At 39.2% G+C, this 21,097-nt stretch overlaps 1 protein-coding gene across 1 annotated transcript in view; it reads left to right on the forward strand.

The window, feature by feature from the left end:
* LOC124776667 (transducin beta-like protein 3) overlaps positions 1-21,097 on the forward strand; it is a 177,072-nt gene that overhangs the window by 46,195 nt on the left and 109,780 nt on the right. The window contains exon 5 of the mRNA XM_047251768.1: positions 16,968-17,138. Coding sequence (XP_047107724.1) covers positions 16,968-17,138 — 171 coding nt within the window. The remainder of the gene's footprint in view (positions 1-16,967; positions 17,139-21,097) is intronic.

Consider the following 21,097-nt stretch of genomic DNA (forward strand, 5'->3'; position numbering starts at 1 on the left):
ATTTCACCAGTGAGTATATGTCACAGTGAAATGTGTGTGACAGAAAATAAATTCTATTACTCACTTCCACTTAGATATTACCCCAAATTACCAGTATATCTCCCTAAGCTATGGCATTTATAATTAATTTTCTCAATATTTGATACCTTTAATAATTTTGTGGTCTAGCTAGGTAGCAGCCTTTCAGTTGGTTTCAGTACGTCCACCTTTATAAGGCAGAAGACATTTTGGTTCAACATTTCTTTCAGTTGGTTGTCCTCCGCTGACAAAATTTTTCTCTCCAATGTCTGTAAGCTGAGAAATCACATTTTTAATGCCTGCAGCTTTGAAGGAGGCTCACATAATTATTAGGAACATGAAAAGTTCCTTCTCATCTGGCACTGATAATGAAATAATAAACCCCTTGTGCAATATAATCCCCTGCTCCATGAACACTGGTATTTTGCCTCAGCCACTTGTAACCTGCTTGATAGTTCCATTACACAAGAAAGTGACAAGAATGAGATCAACAAATATTGAGACATATCCTTCTCCTCCCAACTGTCTCCAAAATAACAGAAAAAAATGTATACTTAAGGTATTATGATCTTTCATGAAAGTGACTCCCTGCTAACGGCACAGCTGTTCGAATTTCGAAAAAATAAATCCATCAGTGAGGCCCTCTTTTCATTTACTAACCAGATAGCACATGCATTTAATGATAAATCTTGCTTCTGGATTTTTTACTGATCTTACAGAGGCGTTTGATTTAGGTAACCACACTCTGCTTATGCACAGTGTGTAAACTTCTTGTTTAAGAGAGATCTATAATGAGTTTGTCAAATCTTTCAAACAGAAGACAGTTGATAGAAAGAACAACACGTGATGGAAGAACAACTCATTCAGATATATGTCGTCATCTCAGAAGTCCCACTAGGCTCAATCTTCGGCCCCCTTCCCTTCCTTCTCTTTATTAATAACCCTTCAGGAAATCTACCTTAACAACACCTGTGTTACTCACTGATGATACAAACCTCCTCTCTTGTAACATTTCTCCACAGCAGATGATGATGGCTAGTTAACTGTGAAAGGCTCGTAATTTGGCTTTATGTTAACAACACAACTCCTGTGATCTTCTGCTCATCAAATAACTGTACAGCACACATATAGAAGCATTATCTGTAGGCAGTAGAGTTATTGGACAGGTCACTGAGACTGAATTCCTTGAGCCAAGTGTAGATACAACATTACAGTGACATGTCCACTCCAAAGAAATATATGGCTGTGCAAAATGAGTATTCTCTGCTATGCTTTGGGAGTTCTCAGTCAAATGTGGTACCTGACTGGCATTAGAACTGTGTACTTCGCCCTGATTAACTCAGTCATTTTGTATAGCATTTCTTTTGGAGGGTCGCTGAGATAAACTTATGCTGCAGTGTTTACCTCCAACATGCCATTGTAGAAGTTTTCACAGAATCAGCTACACAAAAAATCCACGCAATTCACATGTCTATTTACATGTGAAAGCTGACTTCAGAATTTGTCTTTTTGTGAGGCCATGTGTGCCAGATTCGTGTGCCAATTTGAAATTCTAAATTCACATGTTTTTCTGTTCATATCACTTCTGCATAATCTTTCACTGATTGCATCAATACTCATTGAGATGTGAAATTTTGAACATTTATGAGTGCCTGATAAACTTCTTCTGTTATTGTCAGCTGTAGGCTTGACTTACTTGTGGTCTTTAAAAATTTTTGAGAACAATAAGCCAGTCCTCATGCAGCATGATGATTCTCTAATTTGATTGTATAATTACATGAGAAATAAGTTATTTTTGAAAATTTTTAGACACTTAAGAAACTATTTTTTTGAAAATTTTCCTAAGTTTCCTGTACATGTGCTTTGGATAACTTATTTAGTAGCAAATAAGCATTAGTGATTCACAGATACTGCCAAACAATAGATCACCCCAAGTTTCAGTGTATACCAATGCAAATAAACATACATTTTTGATAATTTTCGAAAATGATTGTTGTCCTGTGTGTAATCCAATTTGGTATTTGTAGCCTTGTTACTGTATGTATTGTCCTACATTTAGTTTTTCCTTCAAGAGGGGTGTACATGACCTACATTTATTGTAAATTAACAGTATTTTTGATTTTGTTAATGACTAATTAATCTAAAAAAGTTTTAGAAAACTAGTAATTTTTACCATAGGTTTCTCTGTTGCCTAATGGAAATCTCATTTTGTGTATTTGCTTCAGTTCTAATAGGGAATTAATTGCTCTCGATCTTGTAATACATTACACCAGGCACAATGCAGCTCCACTGTGAATGCTGTTCTCAAACAAGGGATGGGTTGATTGATATTCGTAAGCAGATGGAAATCACTCTGACTACTGTCAGCCGATTGGCAACCACTGTGAATCAGTGTGCTGGAAGAACTGCTGAGGGTCATACACATGTGGTACCAGTGCCAAAAGTATCTCAGGTACTATCCTCTCTTGTGGACCCCGTCTCCTGTGCAGGAACTACAGGCTCTGTCATAACTAGTCCACTTAACTGCGAGTGACATGTCACTGGTAGATCTAGGTGTACTGTACAGGATAGATGGGGACCGGGGAGGACTCAAGAGTGTTATACCGATCCCCTAACCAACAGGTTCATGGTGCTTCTTTCACTGAGACAGCCATGGGACTCACTTCACCTGTTTTGGGGATTTGCTGTGTCTTGTGTCAAGCGGAGGTAAACACAAATGGGTAGGAGCCTATCAATCATTGGCAGTTCAGATGCATAGCAGGTAATGGTACCCGTAAGGGAAATGGCAGCAAAGGTGGAAAGGAACACCTGATAAACTTAGTGTGTATGCCTGGGAGCCTTACTCAGCATGTTGAAGAGGCTATTCTGGCAGCCATTGAAGGAACAGGGTGCAACCAACTGCAGATTGTGGCACACATTGGAGTAAACAACGCCTGTCATCTGGGCTCCAAGGTCATACTTGAATCATTCCAGTGACTGACAGAGAAGGTTGAGAAGATCAGCGTTGCACATGGAATTTCAGCGAAGCTCACAATTTCCAGTGTTGCCCCAAGCTGGATTGTGGCCCCTTGTTGTGAGCCAAGTGGTAGGACTGGACCAGAGACTTTGAAGGTTCAGTGACAATCTTGGCTGTGACTTTCTGGACTTGTGCTATGAGGAGAGAACTGTAGGAACCCACTAAACAGGCCAGATGTGTACTACACATCAGAGGCTGCCTCCCATGTAGCTGACTGTGTCTGGCGTGCACACAAGGGCTCTTTTTCAGATTAGTGATTCCATCCAGTCCTGATAACAACAACCATGGGAGACGAAGAAATATTAAATGTAAGATCGAAAAGAATGCCCCCCACAGGCGAGAGTACTAAAATCCTGCTGAGCATTTGCAACAAAGTGCTAAAGTTTGAAAAACTCCTGAAAACCAATGAAGCATACATATTACTAGGTACAGAAATTGGCTGAAACCTAAAATTGGTAGCAGTGAGATTTTTTAGGAAAATTTAAGTGTATTTTGAAAGGATAGGCCAGTGGGAAATGGAGATGATGTATTTGTCACAGTATACAAGAAAATCACATCCTTGGAGATAGAAATTGAAGCTGCATGTGAAATTGTTTGGCAAAGATTCAGTATCAGCAGTGGGCATAAAATGGTAATTGGATCTGTATATCACCCATCAGACTCATGTACTGATGTAACAAAAAACTTCAGTGAAAACTTTAGTGTGCTTGTACGTAAGTTTCTGAATCATAACATAATCATCAATGGAAACTTTAATCATCCAACAATCAGTTGGTAAAATTACAGTTTTATTAGTGAAACATTACTAAATGTCTTCTCTGAAAACTACCAAAAACAGATAGTTCGGATTGGATCTAATGGCAACAAATAAACCTGACCACTTTGAAGATGTCTGCATCAAAAATGATATCAGTGACCATGAGATGATTGTGGCAACAATGATTACCAAATTGCAATGGACATCTAAAACAAGTAGAGAGATAAACTAGATAAAATATCAGTAGTGTTATATTTCAATGAGGAACTTGAAACTTTCAACTCATATAGATGAACTATGGTTCAAGCTTAAAAGAATAGTTGACCTTGCACTGGATAGATATGTACCCAGTAGAACAGTCCATAATGGGAGAGTTCCTCCATGGTATACAGTCACCGTAAGGAAACTTTAAAGAAAAAGGGATTAGTGCATAATAGGTCTAAAACAAAGCATAGGCCTATAGGTAGAGAGATGCTGAATGAAACCCGTTTATATATGGAGAAAGCTATGCGTAATGCCTGTAGCAGAATATTGTCAAATTATCTTTCACAGAACCCAAAGAAATTCTGGTCATATGTAAAGGCTGTTAGTGACACCCACGCTAGTGTCCCCAACAAATTAGACAGGAACTGAAATTGAGGGTAGTGAATCCAAAACTGAAATGCTTAACTCCATTTCGAAATTTTTCTTTACAAATTGCCCCAATGTAATCCTCATACCACTGAAAAGACGAGTGAAATTAGTGTTAGTGTCAGTGGTTGAGAAACAGCTGAAATTGTTGAAATTGAACGAAACTCCACGTCTTGATGGAATCCCTGTCAGATTCTGTACTGAATTTGGGACTGAGTTAGTCCCTCTTCTAGTTACATTCTGTCGTAGATCCCTTGAACGAAAAACTGTGTCCAGTGGCTGGAAGAAAACACTGGTCTTACCCATCTACAAAAAAGAATCATAGAAGTGCTGCACAAAACTATTGTTCAGCATCCTTAACATCACTTTGTTGTAGAATCTTGGAACATATGCCAACTAGCACAGATTCAAATTTGTAACGGGATTGAGGATTTTTTGGCAGTGAGGACACAGTGTGTTATCTAGGATGGAGAGTCATTGTCACATATAAAAGTAACTTTGGGTGAGCCACAGGGAAGTCTGTTGGTATCTGTGTTGTTCATGTTGTATATGAGGATGGTTTGAAAAGTTCTTGGAATCATCATGAGAGGTCAGTGCTAGCATGATATTCATCGCACTGTTGCCTTTAAACACATGCCACGCAGTGCTCTTGGAAGAGATTGTTTTTGTAGATGAGTAAGACCAGTGTTTTCTTCCAGCCACTGGACACAGTTTTTTGTTCAAGGGATCTACGACATGGCTCTGTTGGTGTTCCTGTACAGTGATTTATGAAGATGGTAAAAATCTAGATTCGAGTAGTGATTAAGTACTTCATAAAGAAAGGCATGAAAGCAAAGGACATCTCCTTCATATTCAACTGTCACCAAGTGGACAAATGAATTTAAATTTAGTCGGGAGGGCTTAGATGCAGATCCGCACAGTAGTCGGCCAAGATGTGTCACTGTCACTACTCCAGAAATCATTGCAAAAGTTCACAAGATGGTCATGGAGGATCGCTGATTGAAAGTGCTTGAAATTGCTCGCGCGTGCCAAGATGTCATCTGAAAGAGTATATCACGTTTTAACTGAAGAATTAGAAATAAAAAAATTATCTGCAATGTGGGTGCTGCGACTCTTGACGCGGCCGCACACATGTGCAGTCGCCATGGCAAAATTACCCATGAATTGGTGCCAAACCCGCCCTATTCATCTGATATGGCTCCGACAGACTTCCATCTCTTCCCAAAACTGAAAATTTTTCTTGGTGGACGAAAATTCACTTCAAACAAAGAACTGATAGCCAGAGTTGACAACTATTTTGCAGGCCTGGAATAAACTAATTTTCGAGATGAGATCAAAGCACTGGAACCTCGTTGGACCAGTTGCATTAATCTACAAGGTGACTACATTGAAGAATAAAAAAACGTTTCAATGATGTAAGTACTTTTTTTCTATTCCGTTCTGAGAACTTTTCAAAGCACTCTTGTACTTAATGACCTTGCAGACTTTTAGCAGGTGTTTCAGTTATTTATAATTAAGTAATATCTGAAAGAAGCTGCATAAAAATTCAGTCAGATCTTGATAATATCGGCAACTTGCTTTAAACGTTCAAAATTGTACAATTTACAAAATGAAAGAATGTCACATTTGGAATGTGCCAATTCGTACAAATATCTGAGTGTAACATTTGGTAGGGGAAATGGAATGCTTATGTAGGCTCAGTCGTGGGTAAAACAGGTGGTAGACTTCTGTTTATTGGTAGAATACTGGGGAAATGCAATCAGTCTACAAAGAGGATTGCTTACATATCATTCATGTGACCCATTCTAGAGTACTGCTCAACTGTGCAGGACCTGTACCAGACAGGATTAACAGCGAATATTGAATGTATACAGAGATGGGCAGCACAAATTGTCACAGTTTGGTTTGACCCGTGGGAGAGTGTCACAGAGGTGCTGAAGAAACTGAACTGGCAGAGACTTATTGACAGACATAAACTGTCGTGAGAATTTCTACTTACAAAGTTTCAAAAACAAGCTTTAAATGATGACTTTAGGAGTATATTACAACCCCCTACACATCACTCCTCTAGGGATCATTGAGGGGAAGATTACATTAATTATGCTGCATATGTTAATGAAACAAGGCGAAAACCAAATAACTGGACGTACCATCTGCGATGAACTTCACAGTGGTTTGCAGAGTACCAATGTAGACGTAGAAAATAATTGTTGTACAAAAGCAAATTGACAGGATAATGATACATTCGTAGCAAATGCACCTCCCAAGCCAACCTTCAAAGAAGGGGAAATTCTAACTGTCCCAGGCATAAAAGTCTGCCTCTGTAGCTGATTGGTCAGTGTAGGTGGCTGTCATGCAGGGGGCCCAGATTCGATTCCCAGTATGCCAAGGATTTTTACTTGGTAGCAGAATTCGTACGGGTTGCACTCAACCTCACAAAGTGATTGAGGAGCTACTTGACTGAGTAGTAACAGCTCCGTAGTCTGGAAAGTTTGCAAAACAGCCGGAAGAGAGGTGTGCTGAGCACACACCCCTCCGTACCACATCCGCATGACACCACAAGGCAAAGAATGACATGGTGGCTGGTAGATATCCCTTGGGCCTTCATGGCCTGCTGAGGGGCTTGTTTATGCTTATTTATCCCACAGACTGTGTCATTTGTAAATCTGTGATATATACATACTATGGACTGTTTCACTTGTAAATCTCTTTGTAACAAATAATGTGCATGATGGCCACAACCGTACAAGTGGTATCATACATCATACAGAGACTGAGTAAATGCCACAATAGGATGAGGCACATTGGTAGCCTACTCTATGTGATCAAAAGTATCCGGACACCCCCAAAAACATAAGTTTTAGGTGCATTGTGCTGCCACCTACTGCCAGGTACTCCATATCAGTGACCTCAATAGTCATTAGATGTTGCGAGAGAGCAAAATGGGGCACTCCGCGGAACTCAGATACTTCAGATGTGGTCAGGTCATTGCATCTCACTTGTGTCATACGTCTGTACATGAGATTTCCACACTCCTAAACATCCCTAGGTCCACTGTTTCCGATGTGACAGTGAAGTGGAAACGTGAAGGGACACGTACAGCACAAAAGCATACAGGCTGACCTTGTCTGTTGACTTACAGAGACCTCTGACAGTGGAAGATGGCTGCTATGTGTAATAGGCAGACATCTATCCAGACCATCACACAGGAATTCCAAACTGCATCAGGATCCACTGCAAGTACTATGATAGTTAGGTGAGAGGTGAGAAAACTTGGATTTCATGGTCGAGCAGCTGCTCATAAACCACACATCATGCTGGTAAATGCCAAATGATGCCTCGCTTGGTGTAAGGAGCATAAATATTGGACGATTGAACAGTGTAAAAACATTGTGTGTAGTGACAAATCACGGTACACAGTGTGTCGATCTGATGGCAGGGTGTTGGTATGGTGAATGCCCGGTGAACGTCATTTGCCAGTGTGTGTAGTGCCAACAGTAAAATTCGGAGGTGGTGGTGTTATGGTGTGGTCATGTTTTTCATGGAGGAGGCTTGCACCCCTTATTGTTTTATGTGGCACTGTCACACCACAGGCCTACATTGAAGTTTGAAGCACCATCTTGCTCCCCACTGTTGAAGAGCAATTCGGGGATGGTGATTGCATCTTTTAACACAATCGAGCACCTGTTCATAATGCACGGCCTGTGGGGGCGTGGTGAAACGGCAATAATATCCCTGTAATGGACTGGCCGGCACAGAGTCCTGACCTGAATCCTATAGAGCACCTTTGGGATGTTTTGGAACGCCGACTTCATACCAGGCCTCACCGAACGTTATTGATACCTCTCCTCAGTGCAGCACTCTGTGAAGAATGGGCTGCCATTCCCCAAGAAACCTTCCAGCACCTGATTGAACGTATGTCTGCGAAAGTGGAAGCTGTCATCAAGACTAAGGGTGGGCCAACACCGTATTGAATTCCAGCATTACCGATGGATGGCACCACGAACTTGTAAGTCATTTTCAGCCAGGTGTCCGGATACTTTTGAACACATAGTGTAAATTACAAGAGAGAAAGTTACCAGTATAATGCTCCAGAATTGTTTTTATCCTGTTGCTGAATTTATGGAGATAAGTTTATACCAGATATAAGTTTAATTTTGTATACACACTAATAATCTTGAACGAAATTTTATCCATGCTGGATCTCGTGGACTTTGCAGCCATTAATCTTTTCAGTGAAGAATGTAACTAGCCACAAATTATGTTATGTTAGTTAACTTATGCTTTGTCCTGTAAGTACACATATATTGAAAAATGGAGATCACTGCTAGAAACTACTGTCCTTTACAGTGCATGTGTATTTTTACAACATTAATTTAACAAAAAGGTATATCCCTCTTCAACAATTGCTGTGACTTGTATCACATATCATAAACATGATTTCACATATAAATAAATAAATAAGTCAGTGGAGACTGATTATTGTGTAAAATACTTGGTGGATTCTTAAGGATGTAACTTTCGATTCTGTTCGCTGTATGGCATATGTTATGTTTGAATGCATGCAGTAATTATACAGCGTGATTCAGTGATAATGTTACAAACTTTCAGGGATAGTGGACAAGAATAAATGAGGTAAGGGACTCTGGCCTGGAAATGACCGTGTTGAATACCATAAGCGAAAATCGTTCTGATACCTCTATCAGTGGAAAAGATGTACCAGTACTATTGTTGCTAAGATTGTAGTGTAGGTAACTTTCAGAGGTGCTAATATGAACATAAACAAGAAAATGTCTAAGAAACATAGGCTCTGAGATGCATACCTTAAGAGCTATGAGTATACAAGAGACTTGTTTCACATTAGTGAAGGTGAGTAAGTGTTCATAGCCCTTAAGGAATGCATTTTAGAGTCCAATTTGTTCGGTAGAAGCGTGACCGCTACGGTCGCAGGTTCGAATCCTGCCTAGGGCATGGATGTGTGTGATGTCCTTAGGTTAGTTAGGTTTACGTAGTTCTAAGTTCTAGGGGACTGATGACCACCGATGTTAAGTCCCATAGTGCTCAGAGCCATTTTTTTTGTTCGGTAGAAGAGATGTGTTTCACAGTAGTAAAGTCGAATAAGTGCTCATAGCTCTTAAGGAATGCTTTTTGGAGCCCGTGTTTATTAGACATTTTTTTAAATTGGGTCCATACTGCCATGTCTGAAAGGTACCTACTCTACGATCTTAGCAACAACCAGTACTGGCCCAAGTATTTCACAGTCAGAGGTATCAGAACAGTTTTCACTTACAACTTTTAACTCGAGTCATTTCCAAACCTCAAATTGTTGCATTTACCTTTCTCCATCATCCGTAAAAGTTTGTAACATTGTTATGGAATCAACTAGTATGTGACTCCTTGAATAGTTAGAACAATTAATTTTCATTATGCTTATTATTCCAATCTCTAGCCCCCGCTCCCCCCCCCCCCCCCCCCCCTCCCCCAACCTACACTCTCCCCTGAATCTGCGTCCACAAAAATTCAAAAGATCTACTCACCAAGCGGTGGCAGGAGAACACGCATATAGAAAAAGGGTTTTACACATGTAAGCTTTCAGAGCCAATGGCTCGTTGTTCTGGCAAGAAGGGTTGAAGGGGAAGAAAGAGGGGTGAAGGAATGGTAAGTCTCCCCTAACCCAGGGTTTTGGGTGACTTTTTCGAACTCTTCCCCTTTTCCTAAACCTCTCCACTCCTTTTCCTTTACCCTTCTTTCTTCCACTTGAACACTTCTGCCAGAAGAAGGAGCCACTGGCTCTGAAAGCTTGCATACTTAAAACCTTTTTTTATATGTGTGTTCTCCTGCCGCTGCTTGGTGAATAGACTTTTTACCTGTCCAATCAGATATATTGTCAAAAATTAACTATTTTCCTTGTTACACAAAGATTCAAAGATATGCAGGAGATGCAAAACTTTTTTTTGAGCGTTTTATCTAGTATAAGATGCAAAAAGTATAACATTAATATGGCTGCAAAGAAGGTTATGATTTTAGATTTCGAAGATTTAATATTAACCTTACATTAGTGTAACATAATGATGATTTTATTTATTAACCTTAAGCATTGCAGCTACATCTGCTTATTTTGTTTTTTTCTTCTTAATTTTCTTAATGTACTCCTAATTCTTTGGCTGGAGACACAGAAATCGAAACAACTTCCAATTTTTGGGCCCAAAGAAATCATCAGGCAAAAGGAAGAGATATGATTGAAGATAAGTTGAAAAAGGCCAAGAGACATAGGTGAAGCAGGAGCCAACAGGACAGCAAAGAGGGAGAATGGTTCCATAGAAGTATAGAGGAAACTGGTAGATATTGGACTATATGCAGAGATATATACTTTCAGAATTAGACTGTTGGAGATTGCACCATAGGACACATGTTGTTAAAGACACAAGACATGTAGTTGAAGTGAGAAAGCTCAAAAATATGCTTGTGAAAGTATTATATTAAAATTAGAGTCAATAGCATAAAATTCATTCCATTTTGAGAACAAGATCCCATCTTCAGGGAAAATGTACAAGAGCCTTAAAAATGTAAATACTCTGACAGAAGAAAAAATCCCAACACCAAGGAGAGTTATGCAAGATAAATGAAAGTTGGTAGGCGTGTTTCTACATCTGAAAGATGACTTCTATTCAAATTTTGTTCCAGATGTATAAGAGTGGCATTAGTAGCATGATCATGAGGATGCAAGTCAGGTTTGCTTTAAGTAAACTATGGAATGGTGTAGCAGCCCTTTTTCTGTTTTCGCTTTTTTGTCTAATAGGTGAAAGTTTGATTTTATTTTTTACACATTGACTGTCATTGGAGGGTTTTACTTTTATTTAATATTGTCCCAGCTAAGTATCAGTTTGATTACTTTTAAAACCCAATGTTAAACGTGGGTCACTACACGTATAGTCTTTCCAACTCTGAGAGAAAAAATCTTTAGTAGCTTTACAACCAATGTTTACAGACGATGATACTTAAACCTTTCGTTCAATTGTTTTAGTTACGACTCGCTAGTTTGTTCTTGGCATAGATCACATAACCTTAACATTTATTAATCTAAGTTAAATTAATGTTCAAGACTTGTATTATGTTTCAAATTAACAACGTCAGTTTATTGACAAGAATTATTAATAAATAGGTTCACTCATACGATTTCATTCAAAGAAGTTCTTTAATTAGATGTCTAAGTAGGATTGCCGCTAGCATAAGAGATGTTAGATAATATCCTGTCACTTTCGGTAAATAAGTTATTTCTATTTAATATCCGCAAACTGTCATTACTTATGATCACTAATCACGTGAAATTAAAGTTTCCCACTATCACAATTCAAAGCCCGAACCCGGTTAAAATTCTCTATTCAGTAAAGCGTTTAAATATTCACACAAATTGACATTAAAGCCAAAGAGATTACTATTCATCTTCCCATTTATCTAATCTGATCAATGTCCAAATTAAAGTCTTGAATTGACAATCCTCAAAAACAATCTCGTCACAATCTGTTCTTGATCCCCATTTAATAAAGTCCCAATTGCTGTTCTCTAAAGCTGTATGTCCTAAATAACTTTCGAACTAGAACAGGCTAGAGACTGGAGTATTGTAATTACAACGTATGGCTATTTATACTTTAATAAACACTATCTTTGGTGTCGCAGACCTACGTTCTATGACTATAATATTGATTTTCTTACATATTGGAATAACTAATATTTTAATATTTTCTACTGTTTTCCCCCCTTCCCATGTTTCTAAAATTTATGATTCAATTTTCCTTTTCTTTTTGTTTGCTTTCTATACTAGATATTTCCCTCTGTTTGTTTTTTATTTATTTTTTGTAATTACTACTTCTGGAGGGACTTGAGGTCATTTTGTGAATTGATATTTTAAGGACATGGGAGCTAATTTGGGAGCTGTTTTTGTTTTTTCAACACCGAGAGGCACTGTAGGTGTTACAATGGTCATGAGCATTAGTTACCTTTGAGATCAGATGTAGTGAGTTTATGTTAGTGAAGAATATCTTTAAGATGGCAATGATACCATTGTCAGCAGCTCACTGAGTTTGAATGAGGTCATGTAATAGGGCTGTGAGAAGCTGGATGTTCCTTCTGCAGTATTGCAAAAAGACTTGGTAGGAATATAGCCACTGTGCATGACTGCTGGCAGCAGTGGTCATGAGGACTAGTCTCTGGACTGCTGTGAGGCAATACTGAGAGGGAAGACCATTGTGCTCAGTGTATGGCCATGGTGCATCATATTGTGTTTGCAGCAACAATTTGAACTGCAGTTGGCATCACAGTGACATAATGAACTGGTACAAATTGGTTTCTTCAGAGACAGCTCTGAGCCAGACACCCTGTAGCGTGCCAAACCAGTAGCAATTGTGGCTTCAGTGGTGTCAAGCAAGAACTCATTGGAAGGTACAGTGGAGGTCTGTTGTGTTTTCTGATGAAAACTGGTTCTGCCTTGGTGCCAGTGATGACCATTAGTTGGTTAGGAGGAGGCCAGATGAACACGTGCAACCAACCTGTCTGCAGCCTAGACAAAATGGAGCTACACTTGGAGTTGTGCTCTATGATTTTGTATGATAACAAGAGCTCCCTCGTGGTTATCCCATGCTCCATGACTACGGATTTGTACGTCAATCTGGTGTTTTGACCTGTTGTGCCGCCATTGATAAACAGCATTCCAGGGGGGTGTTTTCCAACAGGATAACACTCACGCACATACCGCCATTTTAATCGCACGTGCTCTCTCTACAAACTGTTGACATGTTGCCATTTCATGCTCAATCATCAGATCTGTCTCCAGTTGGGAACATATGGGACATCATCGAATGACAACTCTAGTGTCATCCACAACTGTATTAACCATCCCTTTATTGACCTACAAAGTGCAACAGGCATGGAACTCCATCCCACAAACTGACATCAAGCACCTGTGTGACACAATGCATACGTGTTTGATTTCATGTTCTGGTAGTTAACACTAGTTATTAATGTACCAGAGTTTCGTATTTTCAATAGTTTTTATTGCACTTACATTAACTTGTGAACTTGCAACAATGATTATTTAAATATACCTAGGCAAATGTATTTCAAAAATTTCATTACTCAACATTAACTATTTCTTGGTACTGGGATTTTTTTCTGTCAGTGTACTTTGTTAAAATACAACATAAAATAACAGTAAAATAATTGGATTAAGCAGTCTGTATCCTATTTTATGTTCAGTCCTCTGCACAATCTTATGGCACTGTTGAAACCCCAACAACTTCTTCCATCGACTGGAGCAACTACCTTCTATCATGTGTTCTGCTAGATGTCTACTGGGAAATGTTAATATGTTAATAGGCATCCTGCAGCACTCGTGATGCTCTGGTGTCTACAAAAGAGATTCCGTACAAGACACTTGTGTTACCCATTTAGAATGTTGCTCATGTGTGTGGAACCCATATCAAATAGGACTAACAGGCGATACTGAATGTATGTGGAGGGAGGCAGCACGAATGGTCACAGGATTGTTTGACCCACATTGGAGTGTAATCAGTATGCTTAACTGGTAGACACTTGATGATAAAACGTCAGCTGTCCTGTGAAAGCCTAGTTACAAAGTTTCAAGAACTAGTATTCAGTCAGGAGTTTGGAATAAACTATAACATTTTGCCAGTAATTTCTAAAGATACCAGGAAGACACGTTTAGACTAGTAAAATCATGCACATAGTAATCATTCTTCCACCACTCCATATGTGAATGGAATCGGAAGAAATCGCAATACAGTGGTACAATGGGAAGTACCCTCTGCCATGCATTTCACAGTTGTTGGCAGAGTATAGATGTAGAAATTACTAATAATTTAGATTTTTTGTGGTGAGGATCCTGTACAGTTGGACAATTTTTCACGAGTTGTGATTGGGATGCTAGGAGTGTATGAAGCAAACTGCACCCCACATGTAGATAGCCAGTGGTAATGGTACTTTACTGCCTAGGTTGACACTGAAGTCATTTGCCTTCTGCTTATTAAAGATTAGGGAGTCTGGTTACCAATAGAAAGTGTGTGATAACAATGGGTGTTGTGGTAATAGTATAGGCAGCAATCTCAGTTACAGGATTGAAGGGGGTGACACAAATATGGCAGAAAAAGAATAATTTAATTGAAGACTGTGTTACATTTCTGGTATATTGATTTCTTTCGTAGAAGTGCTAAGTTGATTTATAAATGCAAAACTGAGCAGGTTTCTGATTACTGGAGGGTTGGCTCTCATAGATATGCGACTAATGAAACCTACTTAACTAAGCAACACTGTGGCTTCAATCTGAAAGCATGGGAGTTATTTGTCTAACAGTATCACAGTTAAATGATTAATGAAAAATCTCATATAAAGATGAGAAACAAATACTAACAAAGAGATAGAGGGGCTGGCCAGTACTTACCTCAGCTCAGTACAGCCAATAGATACATAAAACACAACAGAAAATTTACATTCCAAGCTTTCGGAACTTAGTTCCTTCATCAGGGAGGAGAGAGGGGAAAGAAGGGGAAGAAGGGAAAGTGGATTCAGTTACTCACAACCCAGGTTATGAAGCAACAGGGAAAGAAAAACAGGGAGGGTAGCAAGGATGGAGTCATGGTTGTCAGAGGGAAGCCAAAGATATTCTACTGTTAAGTACTGTGCCAGCTTCAAACCAAAGAGGATGCATACAGAAGTAAAGAGGTATAGTATAAAGATAAACACAACTATATAGGATGAAAAGATGCATGAATGGCTAAAGAGGAAAGGGAAAGAGGAGAAGACTGAAGAGTAAACGGGAGTGAGGTTGTTTAACATAGGTTCAGTCCAGGGGGATGGCAGGATGAAAGGATGTGTTGGAGTGCAGGTTCCCATCTCTGCAGTTCCAAGGGACTGGTGTTGGGTGGGAGAAGCCAAATGGCACATACGGTGTAGCAGGTTCCTAGGTCCCTAGAATTATGCTGGAGGCCATGCTCTGCTACTGGGTATTGGACATCTCCTAGGCGGACAGTTCGTCTGTGTCCGTTCACGCGCTCAGCCAGTTTAATTGTTGTCATACCGATGTAAAAGGCTGTGCAGTGCAGGCATGTCAGCTGATAAATGACATGTGTTGTTTCACATGTGGCCCTGCCTTGAATTGTGTATGTTTTACCAGTAGCGGGGCTGGAGTAGGTGGTTGTTGGGGGATGCATGGGGCAGGTTTTGCAGCGGGGTCGTTTACAGGGGTAGGAACCGCTGGGTAGAGAAGGTACTCTGGGAATATTGTAGGGTTTGACAAGGATGTTACGGAGGTTAGGGGGGCGCCGAAAGGCAACACTGGGTGGTGTGGGGAGAATTTTGTCAAGGGATGATCTCATTTCAGGGGTTGACTTGAGAAAGTCATATCCCTGGCGGAGTAATTTGTTGATGTATTCGAGGCCAGGATAATATTGGGTGACAAGGGGGATGCTTCTGTGTGGTCTGGGGGTAGGAACATTGTTGTTGGACGGGGAGGAATGTATTGCTCGGGAGATCTGTTTGTGGACAAGGTCTGCAGGATAGTTGCGGTAGAGGAAAGCACTGGTCACTATCACAGCTTAGGTTCATAAGATATCTGAGTAGTGATTGTTTGTGTAAAATTAAGTTTTAAGTTTTTTGAGTATTTAATTCATAGTAAACAGGTCAACTATGACATTAGAACATGCAAAATGGAAATGAAATGACTTTTAGCATTTTGAAAGAACATTCTTACTTCTGCGTGCAGTGATTTAGAGGTAACCAAAAAAAACGTATCTGAGAACATAAAATGCCAGATTTGAAGCTTGATATTTCATGACATTTATCTCTATTTTTGACCACTGAAGGATGTTTATTTTGCAATAAAGTTATTGTTTCCAGCACTTAAAATCAATACTGGGAATCTGTGACTTGACCCATGCTACAAATATCTCAATTTACCTGTAAAACTGTTTGCACCCCTTTCTACATTACCTGGTCTTTAGTGGAGGATCATATGTTGAAGCTGTGTTCTGTGAAATGGAATCTGAAATTTCCATTTTCGGTATAACTGTATACAAATTACATTGAATGTAATTGAGAAAAAATGGTAGGGTTTAGTCTTACAGATTCTATTTACCTGTTTCCTTGAAACATATGTTTAAATCACAGTATAAGGTGATAAATACCTGTGTTTTGTCCTCTATCTGTTGTACTGTACAGCTGATGTGGTGAATTTAAAAAAAAAAAAATAAAAAAATCCTCTTAATGAATTTATAAGAGTAGTAGGTTTAAGTGAGAAGTGATAGATGTTGGAATGCTAACTTAAACTTGCTTTTAGTGAACTTTTGCGGTTCATAAATACTTTTTATTGAATTTGCTGGGCTTAATTAGCTGTGAATAGTACCTTATTTGGAAATGTCGTGTATCTTATTTGCAGAACTAAACATTTTTATCTATTGAGATTGTTGTTATCAGAATTTATATGGAACTATGGATCTACAAAGAATGAAAATGTTAACACTACATGTACATTTTCAGTGTTTTGAAGTTTCGTCCACTGAGAACTTCACCCCAGGTGTTTGCAGCATCTGATTATGGAGTTATACATGGATGGGGATTGCAGAGTGGGCTGTTGGAAGTGACATTAACCGGCCATTTCAGTAAAGTAACGGATATGACATTTGACCATAATAGTAAATACCTTATCAGGTAAAAATCACACAATTGACAGCTATATGCTAGTTGTAATTCACACCAAAGTTTCATGTTATTAATACCATATGTAATTCATTCACTACACTTTGTAAATATCCTTACCTTGTGAGTTGTTTTGGAATGCTGTCTCATTCAACAGATTTTTGTGTGCTCTTAAGTTTTGCAATTTCCTTCCCAAATATGAGGACCGTACAGAATTATTAGAAGCAAATGTTGGTAAATATACTACGTTTAGTATATTATTATTAATATAGCATATATTATTATTTATTCCAGCTGCTTTAAGTTTTGTTTTGAATGTGTGTGTGTGTGTGGGGGGGGGGTTCCAGAAGTAAAACCATATTGAATGGTTGTATAAAATATAAAAAAAATGAAAGATACATCTTCCCATGTTTGTAAAATCTTGTCTCTATCTGTGTAATGAGTCTGCTATGACATGTCTACTTTGAAAGGGGAAGTATTCTACAAAGTTTCCTCTCTTTTCTCAAACTGATTGTGAAGATATTTGTGCGGGTAATCATAGTGTAAATTCAAAACAAAACTGAAGTGTTAAAATTCTCACAAGTTACTTAAAGAGAAAGAGGTAATTTATTTAAAGAAATAGAATGTTTTCCATTCCGCAGTGGGCAACTTCACTGTTTAATCAATTGATTATTCTAACAGTAATTTATATAAATAATAGGAGTAAAGGGAACCAGCTGTTGAGTGTTCAGGGTCTGCATGAACAAGCTAGTCTTGTGGACAGTGCCCTCCTCCAAGCTAACAGAAAGAAAGAAAGAAAGAAAGAAAGAAATAACCATGCACGCACAAAAATCTTGTCTCTATCTGTGTAATGAGTCTGCTATGACATGTCTACTTTGAAAGGGGAAGTATTCTACAAAGTTTCCTCTCTTTTCTCAAACTGATTGTGAAGAATTACAGCGCTACAGCATGTACAAGAATTTACATAATTTAGAAGTATGTACAAACCATTAGCCATAATTGGAACATATGCATAATGATCAAAAATAATCTTGCAGGAAATAAAATATTTTATGGCTTTCAGGGTAAAATACTATCTTATTTGGGAAAAGGTAATGCTGAGATAAAGTACTATGGTTACTGAAAATTAGACACAATGTATCAACCACCCAAATGCATAACATCACATTAAGCCTTACCCAAAGAAATATGGGTTGCCTATTCTGACTTAAAATTTAGGTATTACTCTTCAGAATAATATTTACAAATACTTTAGCACTCAGAATGAGGGAACAAAGCTGGAATGCTGCACACCAAGCTGATGCAAGGTAAAGGCAGTCAGTCATAAAAACCAATAATATAATAAAGTGAAAATAGAAAAAAAGTACCAGAATTATTCTTAGCATTTTTTAAATAACTTTTTATGTGGTACTAAGGCAATTATACGAACATTTATGCTGAGAATCTTGAGCTACAGTACTTGTGTTATTGAAGTAAAGTTAAAGCAAAGATCACAGAACAGAACTTGTGAAGTAGGCATTATTTCAGTTATCAGATCGGTAGACAATACTGAGATCTCATTTTTTTGGAGTGGGGACAATGAATTAATGGCATCTGTCCATCCTCAAAGGATGATAGTGTAGCATATTTGGTTCAAACTCTGCAACATCTGCTATGGCTGAAAAGTCCCATGCGAGAGTGGCAGTCTTTACTGCAGTTTGGACACTTGAAATGTGAAGGACTTGCACTAGATGTTGCTCTCTCCTTCCGTCTTGCCCTCTTCCTGATGTTTTCTTGCATGTGTTCATTCTCTGCAAGCTCAACCCCATTGTGCACAGCTTGTCGCCACTTGACACGTTCACCAGCTGTATTTTCCCACTGCCTTGGATCGATGCTGGCCTTGGTCAGATCGCTCTTGCAGGCATCCTTGAAGTGTATGTGTGATCTTCCTACTGGCCTCACACCCTCTTGAAGTTCTCCGTACAGCACTTTTTTCGGTATTTGCTCAGGATCCGTACGCCTGACATGTCCTAGCCACCTTAGACGTTGGTGGCTCAGGAGTGCATGAATGCTGGTTGTGCTTGCGAGCCGTAATATTTCGGTGTTGGGTACTCTATCCTTCCAAGAGATCTGAAGGATTCTCCAGATACAATGGAGATGGAAGCTGTTCAGTCGGGATTTGTGTTTAACAAGAGTTGTCCATGTCTCACAGTTATACAAAAGGATGATTATAACACAAGTGTTATATACTTGCTATCTAGTTTTTAATGTGAGTAGTCCATTCTTCCATACTCTGTCTTTCAACCTACCCATGACAGCCGATGCTTTTGCAATTCTGTTGGTAATCTCAGTGTCCACAGATAAGTTGGGACCTATTGTAGATCCCAAGTAGGTAAAACCATCAACTACCTGGAGAGGATTGCTGTCAATGCTGATGGATGGACGATTGGTGGTTCCCTGTGCCATGATTTTAGTCTTTTGGAGGCTGATGGTAAGACCAAATTTTCCACATGCATGTGATAACTTGTTGATTAGATACTGCAGATCATCCTCTGAGTCTGCTACCAAAGCTGCATCGCCTGCATATAACCACTCACGAATAACAATTGCATTGATTTTGGTCGTGGCCTTGAGATGGGCCATGTTAAGAGACTTCCATCAGACCTTGTATGTAAATACACTCCCTCCTTACAGTCTTCAAAAGCAAAAAGGAAAAGAAAATGCCAAACAGAGTAGGAGCTAACACGCATCTGTGCTTTACACCGCTGTTTACGGGGAATGATTCCGATGTTTTCCATTGAAACAGACTGTTGCTTGCATTTTCTCATGGAAAGAGACAGTTATTCACTGTAGTTTAGGTGGGCATCCAATCTTCTGCTGCAACTTGAAGAGCCCAATTCTGCTCACTAAATCAAATGTTTTGCTGAGATCAACAAAAGCAATATACAGTGGTCTCTGCTGCTCACAGCACTTCTCTTGCAGTTGTCATAGAGAAAAAATCATGTCCTCGGTTGATCAACCAGGTCTGAAGCCGCATTGAGATTCTGGGTAGATTCTAGATGCTAGGAATTGCAATCGCATTAGGATGACTCTTGCGTAAGCCTTCCCAGCTACACTCAACAGTGATATGCCTCAGTAATTGTTGCAATCACTTCTGTCTCCTTTCTGTGTACAAAGTAACAATCTTTGAATTTTGCATACTTAGTGGGTCATAGCCTTCTTTCCAGATGGCTGTGAGAAGTGAATTTAGGTGCTGTAGAAGGACAGGCTCGTTATACTTAATAATCTCTGCAGGGATCCCATCTTCACCGGGAGCCTTTCCATTAGCTAGGCAATCTATCGCTCTGACAAGTTCTTCCATAGTGACCTTTGCATCAAGCTCTTCCATAACTGGCATTTGTTTGATGGCATCAAGTGCGTCCTTGCTTACTTCATTTTCAACTGCATACAACTCGAGGTAGTGTTCAACCCAGCGCTCCATCTGGTTGCCTTCATCAGTGATAACTTCTCCTGTCTTCGTCTTCAGAGGAGCTGTTTTTCTGGCAGTTGGACCAACTGCTTTCTTATTACCATCGTACATTGCCTTAATGTCCCCAAAATCAGCAGCTTCCTGTACACCTGCATGTATGTTTCACCAGTAGTTATTTGCGCATCGCCTAGATGTTTATTGTGCCCTATTCTTTGCTTCTTGCCAGTCATCCCGAGTTCTTTCGTTTGGGTTTCTTTTATAAGCAAGCAGGGCATTCCGTTTTACCTCAGTGACTTGTTCCTTCTCCTCCAAATTTTGCTCATACCAATCTTTGTTTCTATTCTCTTTCATTCCATAGGCCAATACTGCCAAGTTGTACATGGTGTCAGAAAGTTATTCCCATTTGTTACCAATATTCACTTCTGTTTGTGCATTTGAGTAAAGCACTTTCAAAACTACTGGCAAATTCTTGTCTTTGTCGTGAGCTATGAACATGATATGTGTTGATCCGCAGTTGACCTCT

The sequence above is a fragment of the Schistocerca piceifrons genome, chromosome 2 (genome assembly GCF_021461385.2).
Source record: "Schistocerca piceifrons isolate TAMUIC-IGC-003096 chromosome 2, iqSchPice1.1, whole genome shotgun sequence".
In the NCBI taxonomy this organism is placed as follows: Eukaryota; Metazoa; Arthropoda; class Insecta; order Orthoptera; family Acrididae; genus Schistocerca; species Schistocerca piceifrons.